General features: G+C 40.4%; 1 protein-coding gene across 4 annotated transcripts in view; it reads right to left on the reverse strand.

Moving 5' to 3' along the window:
- The window catches only part of LOC113585493 (proline-rich protein 5), a 31,336-nt gene extending 4,362 nt beyond the window's left edge, over nt 1–26,974 (reverse strand). Inside the window, exons 1-7 of one of the 4 annotated variants that reach the window (XM_035523726.2) lie at nt 26,682–26,974; nt 14,806–14,919; nt 13,238–13,318; nt 9,345–9,393; nt 7,109–7,166; nt 6,514–6,605; nt 6,272–6,412 (exon numbers count right to left, since the gene is read on the reverse strand). In XM_035523726.2, coding sequence (XP_035379619.1) covers nt 6,272–6,412; nt 6,514–6,605; nt 7,109–7,166; nt 9,345–9,393; nt 13,238–13,318; nt 14,806–14,909 — 525 coding nt within the window. In that variant the 5' untranslated portion in view covers nt 14,910–14,919; nt 26,682–26,974. Of the gene's footprint in view, nt 1–6,271; nt 6,413–6,513; nt 6,606–7,108; nt 7,167–9,344; nt 9,394–13,237; nt 13,319–14,805; nt 14,979–16,062; nt 16,847–26,681 lie in introns of those variants that run through there. The other 3 variants (XM_081712589.1, XM_035523725.2, XM_035523724.2) reach the window with 3 other exon arrangements.
- Between the last annotated feature and the right edge of the window lie 971 nt (nt 26,975–27,945).

Raw genomic sequence — 27,945 nt, forward strand, 5'->3', positions numbered from 1 at the left:
GAAAGTTACGGAGAATTCAGAAGCTTCCTCCTGTCGGCTCAAACGTGCAGAAATCAGCAAAAACCATGTGCATGTGTACATACACACTAACATTTTCTAGGTTCACTCTTTCATACCCTTGGCTTTTCCATTAAAAATCTATTGTTTTGAGCTGGGAATGTAGGAAATGCTAAGTTGGCAATGTAGGGAAAGTAGGGAACTGAGCTGGGAATGTAGGAAATATATGGAATGCTGAACTTAGAATGTAGGGAATGTACAGAACTATAAAATGACCATGTATGGGATTTATGGAATAATATGCTGGGAATGAATGGAGGATACAGAAGTTGTAAATTTAAGGAATGTATGTAATATGGGAATCTATGGAATGTATAGAGCTGGGAATGTAGGGAATGTTGGAAACTGACTCAGAAGGGAGCAGGGGAGTGCTGAGAGCCAAATGAATGTATTTATAGTAGCCATTCACCTCTGTGTATGTAAGCTATGGAAGCCTGAGGCAACAAACAGATAGAGGAAGGTCCGCAGGCTTCAAATGAGCAATTGAAATGCTGAAGGCCTCAAAGAAACATTTCTTCTTCTTAGACACCAGCCACATGGAGCAAATACAGGAAAACAAATGACTCCCTCGCTGCCTTATGTTCAGAGGGATCAGACTCGCTATCCTTATCAAAACCATGCATGGAAACAAGCATATGAAACATTCACAAAACCTGAGGCATGACCAGTTAAACATCTTCAGTTATGAAAGGTCTCATTTAGCACTAAAACCAATCATAAATTTGGAGTCAGTTAGTCACATTATTCCAGATACAGGTGCATCTCAATAAATTAGAATAATATCGAAAAGTTAAATTTACATCAGTAATTCAATTAAAAAAGTTAAACTCATATTATATAGATTCATTACACACAGAGTGATCTATTTCAAGCATTTATTTCTTTTAATGTTGATGATTATGGCCTACAGGCAATGAAAACCCAAAAGACAGTATCTCACAAAATTTGAATATTCTAAAAAAGTTCAATATTGTAGACTCATGGTGTCACACTCTAATCAGCTAATCAACACAACACCTGCAAAGGTTTCCTAAGCCTTTAAATGGTCACTCAGTCTGGTTCAGTAGGCTACACAATCATGGGGAAGACTGCTGACTTGACAGTTGTCCAGAAGTCAGTCATTGAAACCCTCCACAAGGAGGGTAAGCCACAAAAGGTCATTGCTAAAGAAGCTGGCTGTTCAGAGTGCTGTATCCAAGCATATAAATGGAAAGTTGAGTGGAAGGGAAAAGTGTGATAGAAAAAAAGTGCACAAGCATTAGGGATAACCGCAGCCTTGAAAGGATTGTCAAGAAAAGGCAATTCAAGAATTTGGGGGAGATTCACAAGGAATGGACTGCTGCTGGAGTCAGTGCTTCAAGAGCCACCACACACAGACATATCCAGGACATGGCCTACGACTGTCGCTTTCCTTGTGTCAAGCCACTCATGACCCAGAGACAACGTCAGAAGCGTCTTACTTGGGCCAAGGAGAAAAAAGACTGGACTGTAGTTCAGTGATCCAAAGTCCTGTTTTCAAATGAAAGTAAAGTTTGCATTTCATTTGGAAATCAAGGTCCCAGAGTCTGGAAGAGTGGAGAGGCACACAATCCAAGCTGCTTGAGGTCTAGTGTGAAGTTTCCACAATCAGTGATGGTTTGGGGAGCCATTTCATCATGGTGTTGGTCCACTGTGTTATATCAAGTCCAAAGTCAGCGCAGCCATCTACCAGGACATTTTAGAGCATTTCATGCTTCCCTTTGCTGACAAGCTTTATGGAGATACGCATGTGGAATTTCCAGGAGGACTTGGCACCTGCCCACACTGCCAAAAGTACCAATACCTCGTTTAATAACCACAGTATCACTGTGTTTGATTGGCCAGCACACTCACCTGACCTAAACCCCATAGAGAATCTATGGGTTATTGTCAAGATGAGGAGACACCAGACCCAACAATGCAGACAAGCTGAAGGCTGCTATCAAAGCAACCAGGGCTTCCATAACATCTCAACAGTGCCACAGGCTGATTGCCTCCATGCCACGCCACATTGATGCAGTAATTCATGCAAAAGGAGCCCCGACCAAGTATGGCTCTGTTAAAATTACTTTGGACATAATTTTATAGACTTACTTTACAAATGTTTTACAGTCATATATTAAACCAAGCAGCCAGGCTGCAGGTGAACTCCCAAATGCCTGTGTGTGTCGGTACTACTCATAATGACTTGTCTCTGACGTCAAAAAGAACACAAACCACAAGTCTGCCAATTTTGAAGTTGTGTGCATGTAACATTTCCCACTACACATTTTTATTCTACATTTCTGTCAAGACAATTCTTCACAAATGTAAGGCAAGGCAGTAGGGACTGCCCCAGTTCCACTTCTTTCAAATTCTGAGTCATATATTGTCAGCTGGTATATGCTAGTAATGATGTTAGCAGTTTTTCCCCCTGCATATTTTGTCATTGTTAAAAAAATATCTAAAATGAGAATGCTAAAATTGAATCAAGATTTCACTTCCCAAAAATCTGCTGAAACATTCTTGACAAAACAAAAATGATATCTCCCTTTTTTCAGCTTTCAGTAGATTTCACAAAAAACGTTCCATGTCACACAATATTAGAGTCAATTCCATTCTAGACACATTTCTAAAAGCCTTGAGAAAAATCTGGAAAATGGCACTGACCACATTGCCAGGTGTGGTGCAACCATGAAACTTCCAAAATCTGTCTACAGTGCAAACAGTCAAATCTACCATGAAGTAATGAAAAGGTCCAGCAGGCTTCATGACTTCAGTAATTTCTACATAAAATCTTGCATTCATAACATGGTCATACTATTAGACTAAGTCTCCTGATAAAGCCTATTGCAACATCATTGCACGCACTACAAGCTCAAAGAAGATTTGATTACAGCAGAGGTCTCTGCTGTCCTCAGACAATAGTCCATGTGATCACCTCCTCTGGGCGGTCTTTTTCCTTCAAGCTTGGGTCCTCTACCAGAAGTCTGGGAACTTGAGCATCCTAAATAGTATCTTAGCTATTCCCAGGACTGCACTCTTCTGGGAGATCTTGGATGTTGTTCTTGGGATCTGCTGTAGCCATTCTCCCAGTTTGGGGGTTACAGCCCCTAATTCTCCATGGGAACCACTGTTGCCTTCACCATTACCGTTTTTTTCAGTCTGGATCTGGAAGTCCCATAGGCTCTTAAATCGGTCATTCTCCACCACCTTCGGGAGTGTGTCCTGCTTTGTACATGAGACAGATATTTCTGCATTCTAGGCTGGCCACTTGGTTATGGTGGTCCATGCTAGCCTGCCTGCTAGCATCTTGCATCCCACTGTTATGTGCTGGATCGTCTCATGGGCATCTTTGCACAGTTTGCATCTGCAGTCCTGCCTGGTGTGGTAGATCTCAGCCTCTATTGACCTTGTATTCAGAGCTTGTTCCTGTGCTGCCATGATTAGTGCTTCTGTGATGTCTTTCAATTCAGATTTTGTCAGCAATTGGCAGGATTTCTCCATATTAGACACTTCCACTATTTGCCAGTGGTACATACCATGCAGTGGTTTATCCTCCCATGAGAATAAGGAGGATCAGGAACTCTCATCTTCCTTGCGTTTCTGCTGTCTGAGGTACTAAGGTACTCACTAAGCACTCCATCACTTAGGGCCATCAACCTGGTGTCCTGGATCATGGTTGTTTCAGCTGACACTTACAAGTTCACAGCCCCCCTCATTCCACTTCAACTTAGTGTACAACCTCAAAGTTCGGACAAAATCTCTGTGCATTGTGAGGAGTTTCCTTGGATCCAGAGTGTACTGATTGGTGTGTCTGGTCTAACAGTCTCGAGTGACCAGTATCTGGTGTTTGGCTCCTCTGGTGTTCTTGCCAATGTGTTGCTGGCCATTTGACCCGTCATCCCAGCTCCCCCTTGCCAGAGCACTATGTTGTATTTTGTCAGTCTCTAGTTGTGATAGCATTTGCTGCTTGCAAATGTTGGAACACTGAGCTACTAGTTGTTTAGGTGGTAGTCTAGATGTTGGGTGGTGTTAAAGACCTTGCCTAAGGGACCACACTGGAGATGGCGTAGATGGGACTCAAACCCAGTCCTGTATCTCCTATACCAAAGAATACAATGTTTCTCCTGTTCAAACATTTTACAACTAATTAAACTACTAGATTTAATTAAGCTACTGACTAATGAATTTAAAATGAACAAAAATGTTGGTTAGGTGTTTAAACTACATATCATGTGCAATAGAAGAACAGAGTGAAGTTTTCTAAATGTCTTGGTATAGTCAGTTAATTTGTAGCTCATTTTAGAATATCTTGATAATACATAAGAGGGAATTATTAAATTAAACCTTGTGTCTGTTTTGCTTTGCTCATGCAAGTCGTGGTATTCCTTGTAGCCTGCTTCCCTTTCCTCTTATTGTGTTTTTCTTTTTCCCAGAACTGTACATGCTGGTAAATTGACCCTGAATCATGACTATGACTCTGATTAGATTTGCCCTTAATAAATCTCGCTCCTCTCAGCGTTTGCATCTGCCTCCCATTCACTACGTTACAAATAACAGTGTTTTCCAGTGTTCCCTCTGATTGTAAAGTAGGATAGTTGCATCAAGAATCCATACAGAAGAAGGACACACTGGACTAAATGGTGTTCTGTAATATGCAGCTATAAATGTACATGGAATTCAGCGGCAGTGGTACATTGTTGGGCCCATGAGCAAAGCTCTTAACCCTCAATTGCTCAAGGTGTAATCAGTCATAACTAAGATGACTTGGATTAAAAAAAAAAAAAAAATTAAAAAAAAAGTGTCAGGTAAATGTAATTTAATTAATTCTTAATTAGCATTCAGCTACTTTGGAGCTGAAAAAAAACATGGGTTCCACTACACCACTTCAGGTTACACTACTGGTATGCTAATAGGCAATGGTTAAGGTATTTGACTAGTAACCAGAAGGTTGCCAGTTCAAGTCCCACCACTGCCAAGTTATCACTGTTCGGTCCCTGAGAAAGGCCCTTATCCTGCAATTGCTGAAAAGTTGTACTCAGCCATGACTGTAAGTTGTGTTGGATAAAAGTGTCAGCTAAATACTGTCAATGTAAAAAAAATATTAATCATGACTAAAAATTTAAATGACTATCATCAGTCAGGGATTTTATTGTGGTTTACCTTGAAACCGGTAATCATTTAATCATATGCTCTTGGGGGTTAGGTACATTCAGCTACAGATGAGAAATATTCAGTGGAGTGAGATATTTATGCTTAGCACTGGTAGAAAAGTAGGGGGTAGGGAGAGGGGGTAAATAAAACTATTTTAAAAAAGCCTTGCTATATCAAAATTTGGTTTAAATACTTATACATATTCACAGAACACTTGTACACGCAGACCTTACATTTTATACTATGTTATTTAACCACCTTCCTGCTTCAGTATATGGAACATAAGCAAGTCACCTGTAGTTAGTAGAACCCTTATGATCCAGATATTTCTTAGAAGCAGCACATTCATTCAGCCTTTCCTCATGTGGCTTCCTGGCAGCGCATGATGAAAATCCCATATGCATGTCACACATGCACGCTCCAAATAATATCCAGCAGTGCATTTACTTATAGGAACTATGAAAGTAACAACATAAGAGCATCATTCCGATGAGGTAACGGAAGAGGAAACGAAGCATTCTGGTATTGTCGTTAACAAGGTCATAGACTACGAGGATGTATATGGTATACGTGTCTTGTTGGACTTTGGAAACTATGGTAATTGTCAGTAGACTTAGAAACCATTGGTACCGGAACACATTTACATCACAGAGGTCGAACCTCAAACAGAATCAATATGAAAATGCAACAGAAAATGTTTTGCTGTATTCTGGCATTAAATTAGGTCATGTTTCTCACAGGCAGAATCAGTATCCATTACATATATTTATAGCGAATTTGACATTTTCTTCATTCCTTGAACAATCTTGTACTTGTACTTGATACAAAACAGCATGTGCCATATCCTAATTTGTAGGTTTTGAGCTTAGCTTGTTTCTACAGTTAGAACCAAGTCAGCAGAGCAACAGCTAATTAGGGTGGTTGGTCACTTCTGACCATTGCTGTTCACAGTCCAAACAGTGGCAGGTACTAATCTATCATGTGCCCATAACAGCTCTTCCTGTGTGAGATGGCACCAGCACGCCTACAGCATGCAAGCATGAGGTAGCACCACGCTTACCTGCAATATGAGCAGCATCTGTGTGATGGAGGGAGGCACACGGGCACGGGGCCGGGATAGGGCATCGTCCAGCTTTATGTTCAGAGTAATGATGTTCCTGAAGTGTAGCAGAGCCAGCTGCCTCACTGAGGGCTCCTTGCCCTAAAAACACACATATAAGGATGTATAATTGTCGTCTAGTTAAGTGATATCACTGCTAAGCATCCAGGTGACAAATGTTGCCATGGAAGCCAATGACATACCTGGACTGGGTGGAATATGGCTTGTAGCATGGAGAGTACGTCACAAAAGAAAAAGTCCCACGTCTCAGCCAGAGAGTCTAGTAACTTTTGACCTGCATGGGAAATCAGATGATTCATGCAAATTCATTGTTAAAGCGATGATGTTTGACACATGTGCTCTCTACATAAAAGTAGAGGAAATCCATTCTTCTTTTGCATGTTTTTAAACCCTTTTTAAAGGTTAAAGGGAGGTGTTAGAAGCCACTTAAGACCGAAAGATGATTTGTTCATGACTAATTATTACAGAGCTGCACTTCTTTAAAGTGTGATATATATAAAATATATATAGAGAAAGAGAAAGAGAGAGAGAGAGATATATGCATACACTGTATACTTGTACAAACATGCAATTTTGGAAATATGCTTGCATCAATTTCACACAAACATTACACTCGTTTGTCAGCACCTTTCTAGCAGCTTTAAGCCGCGAGTACTGATGTGGGTTTCACTGTTAAAGGAAACTGAAATCTAGAATAACGATTACAAAAACAATTCTGAAGAAACCTACACTTTGACACCCCCCTTCATCTCATTCTCAGCTCTTCCAGTTTCTTACCTTCATAGAAGTGAATTTTGTCCCGCAGTATAACCATGCCTTTGGTGAGGAGTTGGTTCTATAATAATCAGAGCAAGTCATGTTACTCAAAATGGCTTAGAATCTTACATTGCTTACTTTAATTATATAACATTGTAAAATACAGTGGTGTGAAAAAGTGTTTGGCCCCCGATATCTTTTTTTTTTTTTGCATGTTTGTCACACTTAGTTTCAGATCAAACAAATTTAAATATTAGACAAAAGATAAGTAAACACAAATGCAGTTTTTAAATGAAGGTTTATTGGGGGGGGGGGGGGGGGAGAGAGACAAAAAACCCCACCTACATGGCCCTGTGTGAAAAAGTGATTGCCCCCCTAAACCTAATAACTGGTTGGGCCACCCTTGGTAGCAACAACTGCAATCAAGCATTTGCGATAATTGGCAAAGAGTCTTTTACAGTGCTGTGGAGGAATTTTGGCCCACTCATCTTTGCAGAATTGTTGCAATTCGGCCACATTGGAGGGTTTTTAAGGTCATGCCACAGCATCTCAATCAGATTCAGGTCAGGACTTTGACTAGGCCTCTCAAGTCTTCATTTTGTTTCTTAAGCCATTCAGAGGTGGACTTGCTGGTAAGTTTTGGACCATCGTCCTGCTGCAGAACCCAAGTGCGCTTCAGCTTGAGGTCATGAACAGACAGACATTCTCCTTCAGGACTTTTTGCTAGACAGCAGAATTCATGGTTCCATTTACCACAGCAAGTCTTCCAGGTCCTGGAGCAGCAAAACAGCCCCAGATCATCACATGTTACTGTTGGTATGATGTTCCTTTTCTGAAATGCTGTGTTACTTTTACACCAGCTATAATGGGACATACACCTTCCAAAAAGTAATTTTGGTTGGCCAGCCACTCCTGGGAAGGTTCACCACTACTCCGTTTTTTCGCCATTTGCGGATAATGGTCCTCACTGTGGTCCGCTGGAGTCCCAAAGATTTAGAAATGGCTTTATAACCTTTTCCAGACTGATAGATCTCAATTACTTTGTATCTCATGTGTTACTGAATTTCTTTGGATCACATCATGCCATCTAGCTTTTGAGGATCTTTTGGTCTACTTCACTTTGTCAAGCAGGTCCTATATAAGTGCTTTCTTGATTGAGAACAGGTGTGGCTAGAGAAATTGAACTCAGCTTTCCAAAGATGTGATAAACCACAGTTAATTTGTTTTAACATGGGGGGCAATCACTTTTTCACACAGGGCCATGTAGGAGTGCATTTCTTTTCTCTTAATAATAAAAACCTTCATTTAAAAACTGCATTTTGTGTTTGCTTGTGTTATCTTTGTCTAATATTTAAATTTGTTTGATGAGCTGAAATGTTTAAGTGGGACAAACATGCCAAAAAAAAGATATCAGGAAGGGGGCTAACACTTTTTCACACCACTGGATATTGTCTCAATTAATACATCTTGTGCTTTTCACTGATGTCTTAAGTTATCAATCATGCTTCATATTACCTTTTCATAATGTTTTTTTTTTTTTTCTCTCATTCTGATTATACAATTTGGCTATATAAGAGATTTATCCGAAGCTGATTTTTTTTTTTAATGTGCATCCTTCTTGTTCCCATGATTAATTCAAAAAATCACTGTACGAAAAATTCACAATTCTCTTGGCAAGCATATAAACATTTCTTAATGAGAAAACATATGCCTTCTTAGATTAGCTGCATGAGAATTTTGATCATTGTGTCCACAACTGCAGCTTGCTCTGCCTAACCGGAGATGAGGAGAGGAATGCTGGTCAGGAAGCACCTGTACCTTCCCTCGTCAGCATTCTGAACAAACTAAGAAAGGAATGAGCACCTGTGAAGCTCTCACTCGTGTGGAAGCGCTGAACGAATCAGAATGAACAAATATTTCAAGTGAATGGTTTCTGGTGACATGGTTTCAGTCAGTTTCTTTTCATATTACTATTTTATGAAATGCTGACCATCACATTTTGCTAGCCATGAGAAGCCTTAACATGCTATTTCTAAATATAGCATAGTTAACTTATTTTCTGAATGAAGAAAACAGTTTTGGGAGATGGGTTTATTAAGTGCTTGTCTGTTAGAATAAGGCATGCTGTGAAGGGGGCATTTTATACACACATCCTATTTAACCCTAAGGACTCTAAATTTTCTCTGTAGTGTTTTATATTCTATTTTAATCACTGACAGAAAAGGGAAGGTTGTAACTGTGTCCAACAGCTCCTCACCTGAAGGTACTCTGTGAAGAAGGAGCCCAGCTCTGTCTTCAGCAGCTGCCTGAAACACAAGAATGGGTATTGTCAGTGCAGAAGATTGAGAGAATGAGGGAGTTAAGGAGTTAGGGAGGGAGGGAGTAAAGAGTTGAGAGTGGACTGAGTGTGGGAGTGAGGGAGTGATGGAGTAAAGGAATGAAGGAGTGAATGAACAAGTGAGACTTGTGTGAAAAAGTGTGTCCTAGTGAAGGCTCAATAACTCCAAACTGCCAGAAGAGCCAAGGAGCATCACCTCACTGTCCTCACACTGTCCATTTATAAATTCTTGTCTCCTCTGTCTAGCATAACATGTCCAGTCACGCTTGAAGTTTTCTTTGAACCCTTCATCCTTATATTAAACTAAAGCCTTTTTAGCCTTCTGTCTTTCTTTGTTTTTTGCAGGTTGAGGGACAGGTGCTTCCTGTTTCCTGTGCATCTCAAAGTGATGAGGTCATGCCTTTCTATGAGCTGGCCACACGGGAAATGAGACTGAGAGCAACCCAGAAACAGTCAGGTTTCCAAGGCAACCCACCACAGAGACAGGCTAATCAGTGACTGTTCACCTCGTGCATTGCAGGCTCTACTGATGCTGCCACTCTTATAGTTCCTCCACTATTTCATTCATTTTATTACCTTCTGGGCTTAGAGGATCTGAAATAAGGCTTATGTTTACCCAACAGATTTGAAGTTTTCCTACATCAATAAACTAAATGAAGTAACTAAATGAAGTGATTTCTTTTATTGTGCTAGCAATTTTATTCTGCAATAAACTGCACAAATGCATATTATCTTGGTCAAAAGCTATTTTGAAAATATTAGATCTTGCAGTTTCTCGGTTAAACAGATATCATTAGACATGCATATAAACACAACACTTGTCATCGTTTCCTGAATCAGCTTGGAATGTTACAGTATTACTGCTCTTGGGACACTTGAGCTTCCTCTGAGTTTGCTGGACACAATGAAGAGACTGACTCACTCACTCACTCTCTCTATCTCTCTCTCTCTCTCTCTCTCTCTCTCTCTCTCTCCTTCCTCCCCTCTATCACACAGTGTCAACAGTGAGGACACACACATAAAGCTAGCTACATTTAACATCCAGTAGAGAGGTGGTAGCATTACTATAATTTTAGTATCTTGTAAATAGCTACTTTATCAAACAAGTAATGAAATAGCATTGCAGTAATAAATCCTTCATTTAATTTTCTTTTTTTTATTTTTATTTTAACAATGTATCTTTTTGTGCTAGTTAGGTAGGATCTTGTCAACAGGGTTTGTAGGATTACTTTACAAATAGATTTTGTTACAGATAACTGATTACCTATTAAAAAAATAATCTGCAACCTAATTTAAAGGATTATTATATTACAGTAATGTAGTCTGATTCCTGATTACACTTGGATTCCTTTTTAACCAACAATTGTAAAAAGTAATCTTATAAATGAACACACCATCTAATAAAACCAATTCCTTAGCCATTGACATGCACCTTTCCATAAGGTCCTGTGTTTTCTCTATGCTGAACCATAAACAAGTCAGGGCTATTGTCCATATAAACATGTCCCTTCCTCAGAAGGCTAGCATTACTGAGAAGGCCCTTTCAGAATGGCCAGTCTCTACACTTCTATCACACAGACTCCACCAGTGTAAACACAGACAGGTATAGTGAGTTTTGGCACTGGTAAGAACAAAGCCCTTCAAATTGTAACTGTGGTGATTTGTTTCCATATACTGCCTAATAACACTCTTCTGGGATAGACTGTGGACTCATCCATTTAAATTTTTTTTTCAGAGAATAATATTCAGGTTGGAAAAGGTCACTACACCCAGTTCAGAAGGGTATATCTTTAAAACCAGACTGTCATCTGGATAACCTCTCTAACCTCTCAGAGCATTATCACTTAAGTGTATATAGGAGTGTACCTGATAATGATTATTTTACATAACATGAGGAAAATGACTGGCTTTTTGCACTCCAGTAATCTGCAATTTATCTTCAATTAAACACAAGATAACGTTAACACATATATTTATATGAAACACATAACATCAGAAACATCATTATCAGATATCAGTATCAGAAAAACATATCTCATGTCAACAGTTGAAATAAGATGTTTGCTCGCAATCAGAGCTGTTACCACTTACGCTGTGATAATGAAAGGGAAAAATCCTTGAATTGCCCCAGAAAGAGCTCACAAAACACGTGTTTCCATTCACAAACTGCATGGGAATAAAGTAAAAGAACCAAAAAACACACACTGGAAAATATTTAAAAACTTTAAATAAAAACAGGCCACATTCCATACTGGTAGTGTTGCAGTATGACAACAGTCTTGAGAATCTTTTTGTTTGTTTGTTTGATTGTATTATGAACAGTAATCAAATGACTGCATTTTTTCCTATAACTAACAGAATGCAGCTCCATTCTTGTCTCCTGGTATCAAAAATCCTTTACACATTTTCTCTTACTACCTAAACCTGCTTGTCAGTTAGTTAAAAAAGGGAGAAATCACTCAAGGAGGTTACTGGCTGCTAACGTGGTAAAATTATCTATATGAACAATTTTTATTATTATTAATTATTATTATTAATTAGCAGTTCACACACACACACACACACACACACACACACACACACACACACACACACACACACACACACACACACACATACACACACACACACACACACACACACACACACACACAAACACACACACAGTAGCACAGTAGTGTGTGTGTGTCTGTGTGTGTCTTTGGTCATCTTGAGGAAAAGCACATGCTCCTAAACTATTCGCTAGCCTAGTATTAATACTTTTACATTCATCTTCATAGTAAATCTGGCCGCAGCTGTTTTGTTTTATCTTCTTTTTTTAAAAGCAGCCATGGCATGTATAACACCCAACCTAGTGCTAGGACTGCACTTCCAATGTCAGACTAAATATAGGAAAAATCACAATCAAATTCCAGATCTGTAGGGGAAGAGTGGCACAGCACAACACAGCCACCAGTGGGGGGGGGGGGGGGGGGGGGGTTTGGAGGCCAGACAGTCTGACTGAAATATTCCCGTGTTGAGGGGGCTTGAGATGTGCAGGCCATCAGCAGAGTAGTCACACGGGACAATAGGAAACAAAAATAAGAGGGGCAGACCATGTCACAGTTGTAAATCATGAAACTATTGTGATTATTAATGGATCTGATAACTGGTTTAAATATTACTGCTATCATTTCTGAGTCAGCATGGTTCTCCAGACTGCGAAGAAGGCTAAAGAGCTAGTTGTCAGATAAAAGGCTCTTTCATGCAGTGGTGGTTTTATCGCAAACTACAACCCCAACAAAGCAAACCGCTTTTAAGAGCGCATAAATCAGGCATTACTTTACATTCTAAACTGGCGTTTGTGGTCTAATAGTACAGGCTTTGTCATCTTTGAGCTCAGTGCAGCACCTTCTGCAGTAAGAGGAGCAGATATGAGCAGATCACTGAACGTTTCACTCCAACCTCTGTTACCACACTCAGATCAGCTCAGGAAAATCAACATGTGGTTCTGGCTTCTTTGTGTCTCTAATTGTCTCTGTGTGGGTGAGTAGGCGTATGAAAGAGTCTCATTTTCCAGCACTTAGCAGAGGTGAAGCTTTTCAATAGGAGCCTCAGATGGCAGACAACGGCCATCCAACAGCTTCACCTGACATTCATAGGCACTGAGGTTATACAGGCTTTTCAGGAATTGCACTTGCAGGGAAATATTGTGGTTCAATAATGAAAACGAAAAAGGTGCAAATGGTTTTGAAGAGTACAGGCACACAGCAGACTGACTGGAGTGGTGAAAATGCAGCATGGGGCTGGAGGTCAAAGTTCGTTTCACTTACCTGACCCCTTCATTCAGGGTGTACAGCTCATTGTCACCCAGGTCCTTCTTCTGGAACACGGAAATTACTGCATTATGAATGCTGTAGGCACACACACACACACACACACACACACACACACAGACACACATATACACACACACACACATGCCCAACCACACACACACAAACACACATACACAAACACAAATGCATAAACACACAATGATCAAGATACTATTTGTGATTATGGAATAACAACTTGAAACTTATGCAAGAAATACAATTTGGATTGCATTTCTTACATTTACTGCTCTATACACGTGCACTGTATATATACACGTGCACTCTATATAAATACATTTACATATGTGCCAGATTACTATTGACTGTTTGTATGTTGAGTTCAAATGGAGAGCTAAGGAGATTTTAGAGTAACCAGGGAAAGCATGAATGGTTTCCATATGGTTTCATTACCTGGAGTACCAAGAACCAACATGATATGGTTACATGCAAACATATAATTTATCTGTACAAAAGAAATTATGTCCAACCGGAAAAGGACTAAACTTGGTTATATGAATCTTACATTCCATTTTCTTTTATGCCTAAAAATCAGAAGATTAATGTGACTGAATTTTCTAACATTTTTTAAATAAAGCTTTTTCTCTGTAGTGCATTGTAAAATACTGAAAGTGGCAAGATAACCTTTTTTCTCCTTGCTTTGTGGCTGAGCAGCTTTATCTTTTCTTTCTTTCTCTCTCTCTCTCTCTCTCTCTCTCTCTCTCTCTCTCTCTCTCTCTCTCTCTCTCCCTCCCTCTCTCTCTCCTGCCTCTGTCTCGAACCTCACCAGTGACTGCTTCTATTAGCGTCCGGATACCACACATGCTTTGCTTGTTCTCAGTGTGTGTGGTGTGTGTGTGTGTATGTGTGTGTGCGTGTGAGTGAGAGTGGGAGAAAACAAAGTCCTCTGTTCTCTGAGTGCCCTCTTTGTGTTCGCCCCTGTATCTCAGCCAGCTGATGAACTGGATGCATGCCAGCGGCTGAGTGCCACCGTACCCCCAAGTCGTGCATGCACGGGCATGGGCAGTGGGGAGGACATGAGCCGCCATGAGCCGCCAGAAGCTCTGGGTTAGATGCGGGCACCATCGCACCCCATTCTGCTTGAAAAAGCATGGCACTGTGCATGAATGACGGAGGAAGTATTTGAATCTTTCAAGGCATACTCCTCAAAAATGACAATGAAATTGGGTCACGAGAGGAAGATGGCGAAGTCTGCAGCTGCCCAGCACAACGCGCAGATGGGTGAGCCGTGACAGCAGAAGAAAGGCAAACATACATAACCGCCCACGCGGTTGTCAGAGGATGAATTAAACAGCTCTAGACAGTGTGGGGTGTCTCCGTCTCTTTATCTCTTTGCACAACAACAAAATAATTGTACAAATCTCCACCGTACCATGGCAGTTTGCTGCAGGAGCTCTGACATGCATATGCACCCTGGATCATCCAAGAGGAGTGACTGCAGCTGCTGTCCCAACTTCTCCAACTTTAAAGTATAAAATGTGTGTGTGTGTGTATGCACGCAGTACCTGTTCCAGGTGGCGTTGGCTCCATCCCTGTGTTGCTGAGAGCCCCTATCCTCCAAGGCTGTCTTCTCACTTTTGCCCAGCTCGCTGAGGCTCGGAGAACTCATCAACTTCAGCCTGTGGAGAGTCCTCATAGTGAGCTCGGCTTGGCCTCGCTGCCTGGTGCTGAAACGTGACTGCAGCCAACAGGCAGAGATGCGGAGATAGCACAGGCCGACTAAGACAGAGAAAGGCAGTGTGGGCCTGTACCCAACCCCTCCTTTCCTTCCTCTGTTTCTCTTCTGTCTCTGTCTGGGAGGGGTTATGGGTGACCCAGCAAGCCACTGCACTCACCTTCCTACTGATCAATGACCTCCTCTCTTTCTCTTTCTCTCTCTCTGTCTCTTTCTCTTTTTGTGCCTCTGCCTCGATCTCCCTCCCTCTCTCTCTCTCTTTGTCTTTCTCTGGCCCTCCGTCTTTTCTTTTTTCTCACAACGTCTTTCTCACCCTCTGTTCCCTCTTTCATATCCCTTTTTTTTTTACTCTCACAGTCACATTAAGTGCAGTTTCACATGAACACATCAGAAAGAAACAGTGCCAACAGTGAGGACACACACAGACACATATACAAAGGACCTCTTGTGTAAATAAGAGTAGTGTGAATGAAAGTGTCTACAAGATGTTTGTGGAATGGGTCTTTGTCAGTATGGTAAGACAACAGGTGTGCTGGAGGTCATTATGAACAGTTTTAGAGGTTTGTTAATCTTCATAAATAAATCAGTTCATTTAAACACACACACACACACACACACACACACACACACACACACACACACACACACACACACACACACACACACACACACACACACACACACACACATACACAGTCTAGAGCAAGCCAGAGGAACTGAGTGCTTTCACACTCCAGTAATCAGAGACAAAGCTCACAGTCCAAAGTCAGAGCTAGCACACATGGCCAATACCCGTCACCAATGTAGTTCAACTCAGCTCAAACAGCCAACACTATATTTACAAAGACATTCACAGTTAAAATCTCTCTCTTGTCATTCTCTCTCTCTCTCTCTCTCTCTCTCTCTCTCTCTCTCTCTCTCTCACACACACACACACACACACACACACACACACACACACACACACACAGCAGCACCCAATTTGATCAATTACAAACAGCAGCCTACAGTCTCCATCCAATCCTGCTGGTTGCCTGCATATATATGACACTCCCTAATAGAGACTTGGCTAAAAGTTTCTACTTACTCCAGCAAGTAGAGGGGAACATAGTGACTCAAGTCCATTGTCAGGTTGCAAGGAGTAGGATCAGCCAGCCACAGAGAGGATGGCAACCCTCGACATGCTAAACCAATCCCAGCTGGTCCTGAGCAGCAGGGCCGGCTTCCAGATCGCTGACTTGTGCTGCCTTAGCCCTGCGCAACAGTGAAATTTCCTCTGACGTGCTGCACAGCAGATCAGACTTTTGCAAACAGCCCCGTGATTTAGGAGGACAGACGAGTAAGGCAAGTCGAGAAGGAAGGGCTCCAGGTGCACCCCTGTGAGACAGGCATCTCTCGAACATGTAAACAAACCGGAATGTGCCTCCAACAGAAAAGAAACCCACCTTGGCATTGCCTAATGCAGGAAGTACATCAAGGGGGAAGAGAGAAAGAGAGAGAGAGAGCGAGAGAGAGCAAGCGCGCGCATATATATGTGTGTGTGTGTCTGTGTGTGTGTGTGTGTGTGTGTGTGTCTGTGTGTGTGTGTGTGTGTCTCTCCCCTCATGGTAGCTTGCCTTTCTAAGTAAGGGGACTGCACTGTTACATGTGTGTATATGTGTGCGTGCATGTGGCATGTGTGTGTGTGTGTGTGCACACGCGCGTGTGTCCTCATGGTAGCTTGCCATTCTAAGTAAGAGGACTGCCCTGTTGCAAGAGTAAAAAGTTGCAGATTTGGGTTCAGTGAGTTCATGGGGTATTTAAAAACATGCCCTACCATTTCATAGGTACTTCACCTCCCATAAATAGCAAATAACTCACAAATCAATCATGTCCCTGCTCAAATCTAAACACTCCTCAGCACAGTTTTCATGCTACTGGGCCAAAATTAAGATTAAACAGACTCAAGGATTATCTTGTGTAAACTGCAAAATAAATAAATAAATAAAACGAAATTTTATATATATATAAAACCAGACCAGTCAAAAGTTACATACATACCCTTATTTTTTGTTAATGTTACTATATTTTAGCAAATAATTAATCAAAAATAATGAAATAACGTAATTATGCTGTGTTAAGCAAATATTTGTAATGTTGAGACGTGACGAGGAAGCAGACAATTCTCCATAATTGAAAGAAGCCTTTTATTAAAACAGAAACAAAACCGAAACAAAACGTAAGCAACAAGGACAAACTAGAATAAGCGAACAGAGAAACTGGTAATACTTGTGATAAAGCACAACATGTGAAACACACAGGGCCAAACACTGACAAACACTACTGACAACACAGGATAAGTCCCTTAACAAGGGTTGTGACAAAGGACAGGTGATAATATGGATGAGTAACCAACAGGACGGGGGGTTTGGAAATGAGGAAACACACACACACACACACACACACACACACACACACACACACACAGACAAGACAAGACGATAGAAACACAAAGCTCATGTGCCGATAGGCTACATGGGCTTAAGGGGAGGAGTTGAGGAGGAGGTTGTTACAAAATTAAATCAATATCTTATATTAAATATTACATCAATATCTTATATTAAATCGATATATTTGATGAAAGATATTAAATCAATATGTTAAAGTTCTCAAAGTTCTTCAAAGCCACCCATTACCCATTAATTGAGCTTTGTATGGCAGCTTTCCATGCTAATGTTATTTTCATAACCAATTTCATGAGGCAGCCACCTATGATGTATGTATATTCATGTATTCTTATGTATGCTGAACATCTGAGGAACTGAGGGGGAAATTAAAATAATTAAAATTTCATTATTATTAACTTTTATATATATATATATATATATATATATATATATATATATATATATATATATTCCATAATATTGACATACTTGCACACATAAGGTGCAGTAAGGGACTTTTATTGATAATTGTCTACACTCAGCCACTTGATTAAAAATAACTATCTTGAATTTCCCCCTTGGAGGTGTACAATTAGACCTGACAGTGCAACTGCTATCACACATAACAATTCTTGCTATTGACACACCTGTCTTTTCAATGTGGCTTGGCGCATTCGATCATGCCACGCTGCATTAGTGGTCAGGTGTGTACGCCTCATGGAACTTGGCTAGTCAGGAAATTCAATCCTTCGAGTGGACTGGGTTGCACTGCTTTTGGATCTCGGCAACATGTGGATGTAAACCTGGCCATGATTTGGATCTTACCAAACAGTGCCATTTATTTTCCACTGTCCTGTTGGCATACTTTCTACTAGTTCTCTTGTTTTAGCACCAAGCAACATGACTGCGTGGTAAAACACATCGCTGCACTATGTACTCGGCAAAAGGAGTAAAAACAAGGAAAAAAATAGCTTACGTTGCACCCTAGTAACATTTATCATATTGCAAAAGAAAAAAAAAATCAAAAACTGTTTACAAATAAATGCCACTTGAGGACACATCAATGACACCGGAACTGAAATCTCATCTTGCAGTTCCAATTACTGAAGCCTCATTGAAAAAACAAGTGCCATTGATTCACTCAGTACTTGTCTACTGCACAGCTCCGTGTTTTCATGGTTTAGCATTTCTCAGACATGCCAGATACTAAATCAGAATTCGCAAGTTGTTCAGGAGCAAAGAAACCTCTAATTTCAAGCGTTCTAAGGATTAGATCCAAGGGGAGAAACTATACTCCAGTCTCATAACAGAGAGGCATAGGTTTATGATCAGTCTGCTTCCACGATCGGTCTGCTACCACGGCCTGAGTGCAGCTTCAAATAGAGCTGTCAAGCAGATCTGCTCCCTGCACCAGATATATAGGTCAGAGAATGAGAGTGAGTCACAGAAGAAGGTAGAAGGTCAGAGCAAATGAGTGAGAGAGAAAGAAGAAAGGAAGACAGAGAGAAAGGGAGCTGGAGAGATGACAGGTTTTCAAACAGTGCAGATATGCGAGTATGGTAATAATGAGGCCGTTTCTGCAATAACACACATCCAGAACATATGAAGTTTATGAAGAACATATGAAGCCCATAGGGTCGTGCAATAAAGCCCAGCCACCACCTCTGAAAACTGCACCAGATAACTCCCCATACACTCGCTCACCACAATGAACCTCTCTCACTGGTTTCTCACAAATCTCCAGCATTCTGTTCATCTGAAGACATCTGGATGGTAGGAGGGGGCATATCTTTTTTTATGTCTCTTGCCCCATTCAGCCTTGCCTGTCATTTTTCCTGTTCTCTTTCTTTTCATCAGTCTTGCATCAGTCTCAGTCAAACAGGAAGTGTTCCTGCAGCAGGAGGATGTATTGAAGGTCTTCCATGCACAGAATAGCGATGGTAGATTAAGAGCAATATGCTACATTTCTGTACAGAGGCATAGACACAGGAGCAGATTTGACGTTTCTGGGGCCCCAAGCAAAATTATGTCTGGGAGCTCTAATCAAAGACTTTTTTTTTTTTTTTTTAATTGCAACTGCTTGGACATATACTCAGCATGTCTTTAGTAGCAGCGGGGTAGCTGCAATACACCTGACTTCATTTACTTGTCCTTCCATAGAAGTAAAGCCCTCATCCCTCCACAGAGAACCACTTGATGAACCACCATTGATGATGTCTAATGTATTGTGTAACGGGGAGCATTTAAGGACTTGGGGCACACTACCAGTACAGTCCATTAAAAGTGCATTAAAAGAGGATGCGTTACTGAACCAGTATTCAAGTTAACCTGTAACCACATCTATTAATAGTTTAGTTGGTATTATTACTGTAAGCTTCCAAATGGAACGCTTTCTAAAACATTGAGAAAAGTGGAATATATAGCAAATAATTGAACAAGGACTTATTTATACATTTATAACTAGAACCTGTACCAATCTGATTTGGTGTAACCAAGGACCCAACCCACTGTACACCTACATTATCTCCAACCTGATGTGTGTATTTCTGATGTATGAAACCACTGAAAATGAATAAGTGAAGAATATAGATCACTGGAACTCTTTTTATTTTCTAATTTCTTTTTCTTTTCCATAAAAACTATGGGAAAAAGACCCACTTATTTCCACTGTTGTTCTCAAGTGTTACAAAGCTGTAGCTTGACATAAATACCAAATTCAGCCACCAGTTCACCAACCAATTAAAAAAAATACTAAGCCTGTTGGCAATAAAATTAATAATAGAAATATAAATAAAAAGTGGAATATAAAAAAGTCAACACCAAGAGCTAAAAGTATAGTAAGGGAAATCACTCTCAAGCATATTCATACCTTAACACTAATGCACTTACACATACACACACACACCATGACCACCCACACATGCCATATACCAGCTGCACCTGTGATTTGTGTACATCAGGAGAACCTCTGTTTCATCTACTATAGCTGTGCTGTTGTCAGTGTGGGAAAGCCAAATTGGGACTAAAGAATTTACCACAATTCTACATTCCTCTTTCTTTCCCTCTGTCCCTTGCTCCCACTCCCACTACGACATTCCAACCTTCCTCCAGATTCCAATCTGTGCAAAATGCTGAGACAGAGATAGAGAGAGCAAGAAGCAGACACAGAGAGAGAAAGAGAGACAGAGAGAAAGAGAGCGAGAGAGAGAGAGAGAGAGAGAGAGAGAGAGAGAGAGAGAGAGAGAGAGTCTGCAGTCTGTGTGCTCTCCTTACATGTAAACCCTTAAGGAGCCTTGCTGCTTTGACTGTTGAATGGGGTCCTGCTCACAGGGGAACCTGGCTGACAGGGCCACTGCACAGACAAACGGGTCGCTGCTCTTGAGAGAGGCACATTCACGTTCAAAGCAGTATGAAAACTCATAGCATCATGTTTGGATTCCAAATTTAAATGTCTGAATCATGAATATTAAATATCACTCCATTCCGTTGTTGATAAAGGGGAAGGGACTGCAGAAAACTCTTCTCAAGCTTGAAGTGTGTTCAGTGTGTTCACTGTTCTCAGTGCATTCAGTGTGTTGTGTACTCGGCATACTGAAGGTGTTCCCTTTGCTCAGTGTTTTGTGTGTTCAGTATGTTCAGTGTGCTCAGTGTGTTGTGTGTTCAGTGGAGAAAGTTGGTGCTGGTGAACCTTGACTGGATTTGTTTTGCTTTAGTATCGCCCAACACACAGGCAACAAGCAGTCATGCTGTACTCAGGCTTCATTGAATAGTGCTTCAACAGTGGACTGCTTCACATCACAGTACTGACTATGTCCAGCCATGCAGATAATACTCAGACTTACTTCACCTGCATCCCTGATGAATACAGTCCAATAGACCATTGATGTAGGGATCTCATCGAAGGGATCTCATCGATAACTGGATGCATCCTAACTGTCTTATTTAAATGAATTGCCTCAACTGCCAAATTTAAAAAGAAGGTCAATGCTTATCTCACTTTTAAGACTTTAAGTGTGGTTGGTATAGTGTAGTGGATAACAAAGCTGCCACCTCTGTGGGGGCCTGGGGGTCACTTCCCTGTCAGAGCAAGTGCTCTATGTTACACCAGTTAGAGTCCTTGGACAAGACTCCTAACACTACATTCGCCTACCTCTGTAACAAAACTGAGAATTGTAAGTTGCTATGTATAAGAGTGTACAAATGGGTAAACACGTACAAATGCGTAAAATGTAAACATAAAAGCCCTGGAGTCTTAATTAACTCAGCTTTAACAGCCATGTTAAATTTATTACAAAGTCAGCTTTTTAGCAGCTGAAAACAAAGCAAAATTCAGAGACTTTATGAGTGCAGAAAACCTAGAAAAACAAATCACACAGGCATTTATCTCTAGCAGGCTTGATTAAATAGCCCCCTTACTCACTTCCCTCAAAAATCCATCAGACAGCTCCAGCTTATTCAGAATACAGCTGCCAGAGAATAAACAAAGTCTAAGAGCTATAAACACATTACACAGTACTATAGCGCTATACTGGATCCCTGTCAGATTCAGAGTAGATGTTAAAATACTGTATACAAATCACTAAATTTGTATACAAATTTACTCCTACTTACATTACCAACATGGTGTAGAAATGCAGGCCTGTTAGACACCTCATATCAGTGGCGTCTGACCTATTAACGGTCCAGATAATGAGACATAATGGTGAATAAACTTCCAGAAGTGGTGAGATATGCATAGATTAACATTTCCAAAACGAGACTGAAAACATGTCTGTTCTCCTGTGCCTTTCAAACCAGTTAAGCTATTGCAGTTGTACTGTACATGTCATCTACAGCCCTGATTTTATTATATCTTTCATTAATCATATCTGTTTTTATTAGCTATTTTTATAAAGGGTTTTTCACTATTTTATTTCTTTACATTCATTTTACTTTGCTTTAATCAATTGTTCTCCTGTTTTAATTAATTAATTAATCAATTAATTTTTTATTTAGTTTTTTTTAATGTAATTATTTAATTGTTTTAAATTTAAATTATATACATTTTATTCTATTCAAATACAGTGTAACCTTTTCTTAGATTTTTACTTTGGCAATACCCTTCCCAAGTTGATAGATCTCAGGAGGTATTATAATTCTAATTTATTGTTTATTTAAAGCACTTTGAATTGCCTATGAGTATGAAAAGTGCTATACAAATAAATTTGCCTTGCTTTGCTTTGGCTGAATGCTTATATCACACAGTGCTGACTGCTTTATATCTCAGTCCTGAATGCTTCATTTTACAGTGCTGAATGCTTCATTTCACAGTGCTGAATGCTTCATATCAGTCCTAAATGCTTCACAACACAGTCTTGTTTCCTTCACTTCACAGTCCTGAAAACTACTTATAACAATCATGACTGCTTCCTATCACAATCTAGACAAGATACTGTTGTTTCAAAGACTGTTGCAGAACTGATTCATTACATTACCTTACAAATTACATGGTAAACAGTTTGTGACTTCCCCGAACAAACATACTGTACAAAGTGTATTCAAAAAAGTGTACACACAAAAGTGTATTCTTCTTAGTAGTCTTCTGAGTGTATTCTTCTGGGTATAATACACTACTCGGGGTAGGGGGTAGGCTCTAAGAAGAGAAATGTAAACTCTTGACTGGCACTGCCATTTCTTTGGCACAGCTGTGATGTCAAGGCTGCTTTTCTGCTGGAATCATTTCAAACGAGGGTTCCAGACAAGGGATCCAGACAAGGGTTTCACACAAGAAAGGAATGTGCATGGTGTCTCACATTCTGAAGGGCTGGCTGTCTTCCTCATCCGGAGGGGTCATGCAGGGACTGAATGTGACCTAGGTCAAATCCATTGGCTCAGAACAAATCCAGCTCAACCAATCACGCCCACAAGAAAACAGCAGGAAGGTTTTCAGAACTTGCAAAACTTGCACTTGCATTGCAAGCTTCTTACTCTCTCTCTCTCTCTCTCTCTCTCTCTCTCTCTCTCTCTCTCTCTCTCTCTCTCTCTTACTTGCACTCTTTCTCTCACTTTTTCCTGCTTGATACTTTTTTTTTCTTGCTTCATGCAGGATCTACAGAAATCCTAAAAATAAACAATGTGACAGGAAGGTAAAAGGGGCATAAAAGACTGTGATAGAAAGCAAGCTCAGGGGATACAGTTGATCCCTGCAGGTGCAGCCACAGCATTCAATAGCAATCAATAGCAATTTGAGTATATATTTGGAAAACCTTTCAGATTATTCATATTACTGTTAATTTTCACGTTGTTTGTAGAAAAGTACACAGGGGGAGCTGTTAGTGGGAGAAAACTGAATCTTCCCAATTCCACAGAAACATTAAGGACTCATGACTCATAGTGACCCAGTCGGCTGTCCCCGCGGGCCCCACCAAAGCACCACTGCGATCCTTGCAGTGCAGCATTCATCAGCAATGAATGGACCTGAGCATTCTACATGTACCCCAGGCAGGAGCTGGCATCCTACTGCCTCATCCTGCCACCATTCTGCTTTCGACAGAGTTTCAACCAGGCCATTTACTGCAGATGCCAAGAGACCACTGTGTATTCTAATTGGAAAGAAACATCTAGAGGGTGCTCCTGGGTGCTCAGCACTGTAAAATAAATGCATTGTGGTCTGTAGTTGAAAGAGTTGTAGTGTTGATCTATGACAACAGTGCAAGCTACCTGTGACTAATGCATGCGCATAAAATAATCTATGCACATCAATGTATGTGTGCCTACTTCATATTGACAAACACAAAAGCCAACTAATATGTCTATGCTTTGTAGAACTTAGTGTTCTAAAGAACAACTCATTCAAGCCTTACAATTTTGCTTTATTAACAAGTATCTAAAGAATAATTCATCAACAACAATTCATTACATCATAGATGCACCAATACATTTAAGAAAAATATACTGTAATATATTTTCAAGTTTTGTAAGGGCTAGCATAAATTTGTGGCTTGGTGTATGTATGACTGAACTGCTAATTTCAAGAATTATTCTCAATCTACAGATTTACATTTAGAGTAAATATTTAATCAGTATGTGTGCACCCTGAAAATCAAAATCATGACGAGGCTGTTGCTAGCACCTTGCTCCATCCACTCTATCAGATAAGCTACAAGAGCACTGAAGTGCTTCTGTCAGTGTGTATATATCACCCGCCACTCAGCAGTAGATGCATCTCCTCATCCAGTGCCTGCATGGGTATGACCAGGTACCAAAAACGGGAAGAATCCGTTACTGTATAAGGACGAATATAAGGAATATAAGGACAAATAAGGAAACCATCTGCACTCAGCCAATCCCATCAGTAATTACTCAAATACACTCATAACAAGTGCAGCATGTGGTCTACTGAAAAGGTGCTACACTAGGATGCATACACATGCATATGCACGTACACACACACACACACACACACACACACACACACACACACACACACACACACACACACACACACACAGATGATGTGCATGAACACTCACACTAATAAATACAGGCTGAGACAAAAACTCATACACTCAGACAGAAACAAATGAAACATAACATTTAACATTTACAGTCACCAAACATTTAGTCACCAAAGCTGCAGACAAAACTGGGGGCCATGTATAATAAATGGAAAATAACTCTCCATTTAAAAAAGTGAATAATTATCCAGGGACTTAGGGGATAAAAAGATAATTAGCTCCATTCTGAAGTTGTGTCTTGAACACAGCAAGAAGCAGCGACTACTGATAGTTTTTATGTTAATGTCAAAGGAGCAATAAATCTTTTACTACCAAAAGAAGCAAATATTTCTGAAAGTGATTATTTATTTATTTATTTTTTTATTTTAAAAAATTCATTAAATACAGCTCACACGAGATGAAGAATCATCATGCTCTGTAGTCATCAAATGAAACAGTTTATGCTTCTTAGCGCGGATCCCCCACTTGGAAACGGCCATGTTTAAATAGATTTAGTACAGAATCTCTGAAATATCCATTTCACTAGGTGTAAGTATAATGGCTAATTACTTACAGCTCCTTTAACATAAGCATATATAAAAACTGCATTTGGAACGACATTACACTCTGCCGTCTAGTGCTTAAATATATAACTGGGCTAAAGGTTTGAACTCAGTGTCTGGAAAGGGGCCCTGGAGCGCAGGCTTTGCAATCTTGTACACCACCGCTCAGTTTCCCCAAAGGAAGCAGAGAAGTGAACATAAAAGAATGGCGGTACGGAGCCCACTTAGTGAAATCAGGTGCCGTGACATATACTGGAATAAATAACTGCAGCCTCACTTGATTTGAGTTGAGCATCCGTGTCCTGGGTAACCAGACCTCGGTCTTATCTCTGATTTCGTACTCACTGCCGATGAAGGTGAAGTACACGGCAGTCTTTGTGTCAGACATTCAGATTAATTTGGGAAAGCGCTAATTTTGCAAACTGTATAAAAGCGTTATAAGTGGCTGATAATAGCACTGTTACCATGTCTGCGTCAGAAACAAGAATGATCAAAGATGTACCTTACGGGTTCAGGGATCAGCACAAAGGGATCAACCAGCTCCACACTCATATGCTATGTTTCAAAAGTAACCTTCGAGTCACGTGTAAACGAAATATTTCATTGTTTGATTTAAATGCCATGGACAATTATTGATAAATAAAAAGCAACAACACTAAGGCTTAATATATACCCATATATCCATAAATCATCCTAACTTACACTCTGAAGTTAAGATGGTTCGACTGCAGAGACTGGCGTGTGACTCCGAGTGGCTGATCATAAAACACTGTGGCTTGAATGAGCAGGAAAGAAAAACGGCACTTTGATCCCTTAATATTACACTTTAATATGATGGGCTTACTTTAACTGCGATCCCTGTTTGAGCGTTTAAGTTAAAACGGAACGGTTCCTACCTAAGAATCTATGCTTACATTTGGATTTCATCTCACACCCACAAACGTATATGGGCTATTTTTTGCAATAACATGTTAAATTCAAACTTCTGGTTATCAACTGAGGCCATTTAACAACGACCTAAATCACACAAATCAGCATTCCTACCACTGTTATTTTGCGACTTATCTGCGTTCCATAGCTACCTTGACATGCCCGATTCCCGATGCAAAAGTATATAACACGAACTCTTCGTTTCAAACAGCAGCAATTCGACTGTCGTACAGGAATCCTGTTTAAAAACTGCGAAACTGGATCATCTTGACATTCTGAGCTGTGTCATGCATTACCAATACACACACTCACCGTTTTCCTTCTTTCTTGTACTCTTCCGTTGTCTACATGCCACCGAAACAAATGTGTGTAGTCCACTCGTCACGGACGCCCCGGCATAGCTCAAATTTATCGAATTCTTCGTCCGTCACTTGATTGTAGTAAAGCTGAGCGAAATACCACAAAATGTCTTGATGCCTCGTATGTGCACACTATCTAATCGTTATGTGCGCTGTGAAGCAGTGCCACGAATGTTCCTCTGTTGCCTGTGCCAGCCAGCTGCTGTTTTGGCCTCGGTGGATGAGTGCGTCTGCTAGCATGTGCGTGCGGGTCCGAACTATGTGGTGTGCGGACAGAGCGGCGTTCCTACTTTAAATTTGAAATCATGCCAAAGACCACAACTTTTGCCCGGCTACAGTAGCTGGTCTTTGCTGTAAAATGTAATGATTTATTTAATGCCAGACACTGAAACTGTAAGTATGAGTGTCAACGGTAAAAATCAGGGAAATATATATATACTTATAGACAACCATCTCCTATCAACTGAGAAATTTCTTCTGGATAGTAAGTGTACTTTGATTAAGTGGAAATGTAAACTCTGCATACACTGGGTGCGCTCTTGTGAATTAACATCACTTCTACACATCATTTGCAAGCATTTAATATATTGGATATATTTTGGATATGTTGGTTACATAATTTCCTCTCAAGTCCCCACCTGCCGTTTCATATTTCATATGAACTCACCAGATCAAGTGGACTTAACCCAGCCCCACAGTTACCATCCACCAATAAAAACCCAATAAACAACCATAACTGAAATTCAGATGCCACATCAGCTAAAGTTTGAGAAACCACTGATTTGGCGATTTGCATTCATATTTTATATGTCAGACAAAGGAAAAATAACATTAAAACACGAAACACAAAAGAGGCTGGTGTTCACACTGTTTATGGAACACACCTCCTTTTCAACAATGTTTCTCAACCTTTGGGATTTGAGCAATACAACATGAACCCATCATGAGGAATGGGTCGTAGCAACGCATCGTGTTTTCATTAATGTAAGATCTTAACATCAGCATCACTGCAGGCATGGGGGAGGGCCATTCTCCACAGTCCCTCTTTTACCGGCAGTGTCCTCAGGTTTACCGTTTAAAAAGCAATGATGGCAAAGTCTAACATTCAGGGACAATCCTATCTCACTTTACAGCACAAAAGAACAATAAAAGGGGCCAAGTCTGGAGTGCACACACATATAGCCACTGAGTAAGCAGAGTTTATAACTTCCTCTTAG

The sequence above is a fragment of the Electrophorus electricus genome, chromosome 4, assembly GCF_041902795.1.
Source record: "Electrophorus electricus isolate QZ-2024a chromosome 4, ASM4190279v1, whole genome shotgun sequence".
Lineage (NCBI taxonomy): Eukaryota > Metazoa > Chordata > Actinopteri > Gymnotiformes > Gymnotidae > Electrophorus > Electrophorus electricus.